Source organism: Ovis canadensis, chromosome 14 (genome assembly GCF_042477335.2).
Source record: "Ovis canadensis isolate MfBH-ARS-UI-01 breed Bighorn chromosome 14, ARS-UI_OviCan_v2, whole genome shotgun sequence".
Classification (NCBI taxonomy): domain Eukaryota; kingdom Metazoa; phylum Chordata; class Mammalia; order Artiodactyla; family Bovidae; genus Ovis; species Ovis canadensis.
The window spans coordinates 64126556-64133732 of NC_091258.1; the positions used below are offsets into that span (position 1 = coordinate 64126556).

General features: G+C 58.5%; 1 protein-coding gene across 3 annotated transcripts in view; it reads left to right on the plus strand.

Moving 5' to 3' along the window:
- GRIK5 (glutamate ionotropic receptor kainate type subunit 5) overlaps positions 1-6164 on the plus strand; it is a 62993-nt gene extending 56829 nt beyond the window's left edge. For all 3 annotated transcript variants that reach the window (XM_069550860.1, XM_069550859.1, XM_069550861.1), the window contains 2 exons: positions 108-229; positions 5183-6164. In XM_069550860.1, the coding sequence (XP_069406961.1) occupies positions 108-229; positions 5183-5599 (539 nt within the window). In that variant the 3' untranslated portion in view covers positions 5600-6164. The remainder of the gene's footprint in view (positions 1-107; positions 230-5182) is intronic.
- The last annotated feature ends 1013 nt before the right edge of the window (positions 6165-7177 follow it).

Here is a 7177-nt window from a genome sequence, read left to right on the forward strand (position 1 = left end):
GTCAGCTGCCCCCGCGTGCCCTGCCCTTCCTGGAGGCCCCTCACTGGCCCGCTTCCCCCCCCACCAGCCCCCAAGGCCCGACCCCTGGCTCTCCCCCTCCACCCCAGGCTTGGGCATGGAGAACATCGGCGGCATTTTTGTCGTGCTCATCTGCGGCCTCATCATCGCTGTCTTCGTGGCAGTCATGGAGTTCATATGGTCCACGCGGAGGTCAGCAGAGTCGGAAGAGGTAAGGAGGCTGCTGAAGGGCGTGAGTGGAGAAGTGGGACCCCGGCAGTGGCCGGGGCTCCTGACGACTGTGGTATTGGGGGCCATTCCTGGAGGAATGCGGGGGAAGGGGTGGGAGCCAGGGAGGGGAGAGACGATCCTCCAGGGGTCCCAGAGCTCCAGAAAGAGGTGAGAGCAGGGACTTCGCTGGTGGTCCAGTGGTTAGGACTTGGCGGTCTCAAGGCAGAGGGTCCTGGTTCAATCCCTGGTCGGGGGACTAAGATCCCACAAGCTGCAGGGCAGCCAAATTTTAAAGAAGGTGAGGGCAGAGGAAGGAGAGAGAGGGTCCACGGATGTGAGGAAGGATAGAGCAGGAAGAGGGCGCAGGCAGCCGTGAGGATGCGGGGAAGGAGTGAGGAGGGGCACCGAGGGAAGGCTTGGGGAGAGGACGAGGTGGTGGATAAGGAAGAAATAGCAGGAGAGACAATGGGGCAAGGAGAATGCAGCTGTATGCGGCAGCAAGGGAGCAGGCGTGCTGGCGGCTCTCACGCCCTGTGCCGCCCGGCTGCCCACCCACACTCCACCCTAACCCTGCGGCCTGCCCCCTCGCTCCTCCTCCACAATTCCACCTTCCCTCTGCCAGCCTCCAGCCCCTCCTCCCCCTCCTGCTGTGAGCCCTTGACCTTGCTTCTGCTCGCCTGAGAAAAGCAGAGGAGTCCCAGAGCCTGCCAGCCCTCACCTCCACATCCCACCACCCGCCTGCCTTCTCCACTTGCCCCGTTAGTTATTCCAAATGAGCATCCACGCTCCTCCTCGCTGACACTCCACCTGTGCCCGGTACCCTCTCGCCTTCCCAAGGACATTCCTCAGCCTTCCTTCCCTCCGGCACCATCAGTTTTCCTCTCTATTGGATCAAGCCGGTGGCAGACAGATTCACTATCGTTTCTCCCATCTTCAAGGAATCCTCTCTCTCGACCCAGATTCCCCTCCCAGTCACCAGCCCATTCCTCCCCTTCTGTGGCAGCCTTGACAGGGTGTTTCCAGTTTCTGTCCTTCCGTCCATTCTTGGACACACTCCCATCCGCCTTCTGTCCCCGCCCCTCTGCTGAAGCCAGTCTCGCCATCCACGACCTTCACATCTGAAATCCAGTGCCTGAGTCTCCGGCCTCATCACGGTGAGGTAGCCCAGGGCTCCCACGCGGCCGGTCACCATCTCCTCAGCCCTCTCTGGTCCCTGCTCCTGTCTCATCTTCCTCCTAGCTCTCTGACATTCTCGTTGGGAGGCCCTAGGGCTCGGGCCTAGGACTTCTCTTCTCTTCCTCCCCTCCCTCGGGGATCTCTTCTAGCCAAATAGTTTGCAAGACTGTATGCTGATGACTCCTGCATTATTCATCTTTTGCCACGTAACAAGCTATCCCCCATTTTAGCAACTTCCAACAACAAACTGATACCAGTTCGTAGTTTCCATACGTCAGGAATCTGGGAGCAGCTTAGCTGGGTGGTCCTGGCAGCTCAGCGTCTCTGCTAAGGTCACGTGCATGATGTCATGGGGAGTTGCTGTTGTCCGGGGGCTTCCCAGGTGGCGCTAGTGGTAAAGAACCTGCCTGCCAATCCAGGATACGTAAGAGATGTGGGTTCGATTCCTGGGTCAGGAAGATCCCCTGGAGGAGGGGGCATGGCAACCCACTCCAGTATTCTTGCCTGGAGAATCCCATGAACAGAGGAGCCTGGCGGCTACAGTCCATAGGGTCGCACAGAGTCGGACACGACTGAAGCAACTTAGCACACACGCACAGAGGCCCCACTATGGCTAGAGGATCTACTTCTAGGATGGCTCCCTGTCTCAGAGTGTACTTGGGGTTTTAATTTATGAGTGACTGGGTGATGACACGGAGACGCCAGTGCCAGGGAAAGAATTTAGTACTTATATCACCTAACAGAAGCCCATGCTCCCCCCATCACCAACACCACTAGGGCCACAAGGAAAGCACCAGCTTTGGTCAGGAAGCAGAAGGGAGAGAGAAACCTAGGGCAGAGGCTTTATTGGGAAAGGCAAGGCAAGTGGGGAAATGGCTTAGTACTCGGCCATGTGAACCCCATCACTTCATGGGAAATAGATGGGGAAACAGTAGAAACAGTGTCAGACTTTCTTTTTTTGGGCTCCAAAATCACTGCAGGTGGTGACTGCAACCATGACATTAAAAGACGCTTATTCCTTGGAAGAAAAGCTATGACCAACCTAGATAGCATATTCAAAGGCAGAAACTACTTTGCTGACTAAGGTCCATCTAGTCAAGGCTATGGTTTTTCCAGTAGTCACGTATGGATGTGAGAGTTGGACTGTGAAGAAAGCTGAGTGCCGAAGAATTGATGCTTTTGACCTGTGGTGTTGGAGAAGACTCTTGAGAGTCCCTTGGACTGCAAGGGGATCCAACCAGTCCATTCTAAAGGAGATCAGCCCTGGGATTTCTTTGGAGGGAATGATGCTAAAGCTGAAACTCCAGTACTTTGGCCACTTCATGGGAAGAGTTAATTCATTGGAAAAGACTTTGATGCTGGGAGGGATTGGGGGCAGGAGGAGAAGGGGACGACAGAGGATGAGAAGGCTGGATGGCATCACTGACTTGATGGGTGTGAGTCTGAGTGAACTCCGGGAGATGGTGATGGACAGGGAGGCCTGGTGTGCTGCGATTCATGGGGTCGCAAAGAGTCAGACACGACTGAGCAACTGAATTGAACTGATGTGAACGCTGTTAGCAGGCTATGGGCTAGAGGGGTCGTCTCTACTTGGCTGGTACCTGCCCTGGGTTGTTTTAGGGTTTGGTGTGTGAGTCAGATAAAGGGGGAGTATAGATTCAGAACTGGTTGGGTTTTCATATGAAAGGCAGGTTCCCAACCCTTCACTGTCCCTAAGAATCGGCTAGCTCTGGGAGGGTGGTCTCTCCCTGGCTAGCAAGATGTTTAAGATGTCAAAACGTCCTGAGATAGAATAAAAATACACTCATTCACATGGCAGTGGGCAGGAGGCCTCAGTTCCTCACTCAGAGACTTGTCCATAGGGCTGCTTGAGTGTCCTCAGGCCGTGGCAGCCGACTTGTCCCAGAGCAAGGGATCCAAGAGAGAGCCAAAATGTCAGTAGACCTAGCCTTATTCTGTGTATCACACAGTGACTCTCCTACACTGGCAAAGGGGATTACACAAGGGCGTGAACCCCCTGGGGGCAGGACCTTGGAGGCTGACTACCATAACCCCCAGGTGTGTATCCCTTCCAGGGACCTCTCCCTGAACCCACGGTTTGTAAACTCAGCTCCCTGTACTCTGCACCTCCACGTGGATGTCCACCAGGTGGTGCGTGACGTCTTGTGGCCAACACGGAGCTCTGCCCACCCATCAGGCAACACTGTCATTCCAGCTGCTAGGGCCAAAATATGTGGAGTCACCCTTCACCCCTCCCTCTTCCTCACACCCTCTACCTGATCTCAGCAAAAACTGTGGGCTCCACCTTTGAAACACACCCAGAACTCAAACTCCTCTCACCTCCTTGGCCGCCACCAGCACGCCACCAGGCACTGCCATCTCTTGCCTGGTGATCAGAGTGGTTTCCTACGGGGCTCCCTGCTCCAGGCGCTCAGTCCTGTCCGACTCTTTGGGACTCCATGGACTGCACCACGCCAGGCTTGCCTGTCCTTCACCATCTCCTGGAGCTTGCTCAATGTCCGTTGAGTCAGTGATGCCATCCAACCATCTGGTCCTCTGTCGTCCCCTTCTCCTGCCTTCAGTCTTTCCCAGCATCAGGGTCTTTTCCAGTGAGTCGGCTCATCTGACTCAGAGTAAAAGCCAAATGCTTACCGTGGACTCTGGGCCTTAAACAAGCCAGCCCGCATTGCTCCTCTGACCTCATCTCCTCCCATACCCCCTTGCCCACCCACCCCAACCACCCTGACCTGCTCTGGGTTCTTGAGCAGCTCCGCACCTGTATCCAGCTGAACTGTCTGCCCTCCCTCCTACTGGGTCCCCTGCCGCGCATCCTGCCCTGCCTTTGTCTACTTGCAGGTCCTCTTCTCAACGAGTCTCCCCTAAGGTCTCATCTCAACATTCAGCCTTGCTCCCCCCACACGCCCCTATCTCTTTTCCGAATTTAATTTTTCTCCAAAGCACTCATCACCATCGAACATACTATGTCTTTAGGTTTTGTCTCTGCATGCTGGAATATAACCTCCAGGAGGGCAGGGGCTTCCACCTGTTCTCGATGTGGCCCTAATGCTCCCAGACAGTGCCTGGGACACTGTCGGTGGTCTGCCAGTATGTTGCGAAAGTGTTAGTCACTCAGTTGTGTCCGACTCTTTGCGACCCCATGGGCTGTAGCTCTCCAGGTTCCTCTGTCCGTGGGATTTTCAAGGCAAGAGTACTGGAGTAAGTAGCCATTGCCTTCTCCAGGGGATCTTCCCCACGCAGGGATCAAACCTGTGTCTCCTGCTATGCAGGCCGATTCTTTACCATCTGAGCCACCAGTAGGCGGTCAGTACTGAGCACAGGAATCAGTGGCAGAGGACGGAGAACAAGCAGGACGGGAGGACTAGAAGCAGTTAGAAACTTTGGAGTGAAAAGACAAGAGGCGGGATAGTAGGGAGAGAGGAGCATGGCTCGGAGGTGAAGGGCCGATTTAAGAACAAATCCAGAGAATGAGGAAGACGGGAGAGAGAAGTGGAGGACAGACAGGAGTTGAGAGGCGAGAAGGAAGAGCACGCGGAGAGAAGGGACCTGCGAGGGAAGAGACCACGAAGTGAGGAGAGGATGGAAGGAAGGGAGAGGACGAGAGCGCAGGTGGGAAAGAGGAAGAGAGGTGAACACAGCGGTAGGGTGGAGAGAGCAGGAGGATGTGAAGAGCGTGGCCTGGAGGACCAGGGGGCAGAGAGGGAGGAGGCGCGCGGCAGGGAGGGCGCAGACCGTGACCGCCGCCCCGCGCCGCCCCCAGGTGTCGGTGTGCCAGGAGATGCTGCAGGAGCTGCGCCACGCCGTGTCCTGCCGCAAGACGTCGCGTTCCCGCCGGCGCCGGCGGCCCGGCGGCCCCAGCCGGGCCCTGCTGTCGCTGCGCGCCGTCCGCGAGATGCGCCTTAGCAACGGCAAGCTCTACTCCGCTGGCGCGGATGCGGGCAGCGCGCACGGGGGCCCCCAGCGCCTCCTGGACGATCCGGGGCCGCCAGGCGGGGCCCGGCCCCCCGCCCCCACGCCCTGCACCCACGTGCGCGTCTGCCAGGAGTGCCGGCGCATCCAGGCGCTGCGGGCGTCCGGGGCCGGCGCGCCCCCGCGGGGCCTGGGCGCCCCCGCCGAAGCCACCAGCCCGCCCCGGCCCCGCCCCGCCGGCCCCCGCGAGCTGGCCGAGCACGAGTGACCACGGGCGGGCGCCCGGACTGACGCAGGGGCCAGGCCCGCCCCAGGCCCCGGTCGCCCTCGCTTCCCCAGTGGGCGAGGGACGGGAATTGCGCCCGCCACGCGCCGGACGCCGCGATTTTGCCTTCGGTTCCCGGTGAAGTCCGAGGCTCGGCTCCAGAGCCCGCCTGCGCCCCCTAGTGGACTCGGCGGAGGGAGCCGCGGACGCCCGCACTCCGCCCCCGACTGCGGACAAAGAGGAGCGCAGGGACCGAGGACTGCGGGGGCCGGGACTGCAGGGGTCGTTCCCGGAAGCGGAAAGCAGTCCGCGGGGAGAACCCTTTCCTGGGACTGCTCAGGCTCCCCAAGACTTGACGCAGCCCTCCCCACTTCTAGAGAAGTGGGAAGCCTCTGGGCAGATGGGTGTCCCCTGGCGCCCCTCGACTCTTCTCTTTCTCTCTTTTTTTTGGGGAGAAACCTCCGAATTTCTATGAGACCCCCACAGGGAGAGGGTCAGTTGGGCCTCCATCCCTCCCCCTGCCACAGCCCAGTCCCTGTTGGAATAAAAAAAAGAACAAAACCCCAAAGCTGGGGATACGCGGGTCTCATTTCCTGGGGTTGTGAGGGCACCAAAGGCTTGGGCTTCCCCTCCCCACCCCCCAGGAAGTCTGCTTAACCACAGACGGAATGGTCACCCCTTCAGTCTCTCGAGTCTCCTCCCTGCCCGCAGACAGCAGGTCAGCGCAGGTCCGGGCAGCTGGCCCTTCTCCACTGACCTTCTCCCAGGACAGAAGGAGGCAGCTCTCCCTGAGACAGATGGAGAGATGCAGGGATCTGGAGAGGAGGAGACACCAGGAAAAGGAGACATAGAATGACAGCAGATGGGGCTGGGGGAGGGGAGGGCGAGTGAACAGTGCAGCGTGGTGGTGCCCCGGCTGGCCCGACGGGGACAGGTGTGTGCCTGGGCCAGGGTGATTTGTTGGCTTTGTAATCGTGTGCATGTGTGTACTTCTCTGAGACCACCTTCAGTTGTCTGGGCCCCTGATCCTGTGTTTCTGTTGAAAACGTAACTCCCCAGCCCCCAAGAGAGGAAGTGAGAAATCCCGGCGGAGGGGGAGGTTGGGGGGGCGCGGTGGGAGGCCGAAGGGCCGGTGGAGCAGGGAAAAGGATGGATCTGCTTTCTGTCCCCGCCCTCCCCCGCCCCGCTGGAGGTTTCTGTGGAAACTGCCGCTGAGAAAGGACGAGTGAAGGTCACACAGCCAGAGCCAAAACGAGGCCGAGTTGGAAGGGGGAGATATGGAGAGGTGGAGAGAAAGAGATGGGACAGGAATGGGGAAGAGACAGAAATGGAGTAGCGAAGGGGAGAGACCACGGAGGGGAGCAGAGAGGGATGGGGAAATAGGCCAAAGAGGAAGACACAGGGAGACAAGCCATAATAAGGTGGGAGAAGGGTGAGACAGAATGGGAGAGAGGAGGGGTAGACAGAGAAAACAGGTTAAGAGACTTGGGGTTGTTGGGGCTGAGAGAAGCAGAGAGTGAAGTGGAGCAGAGATAGGTGAGAAACAAGAAGCCTTGGAAAACTAGATGTAGACGTTACGGG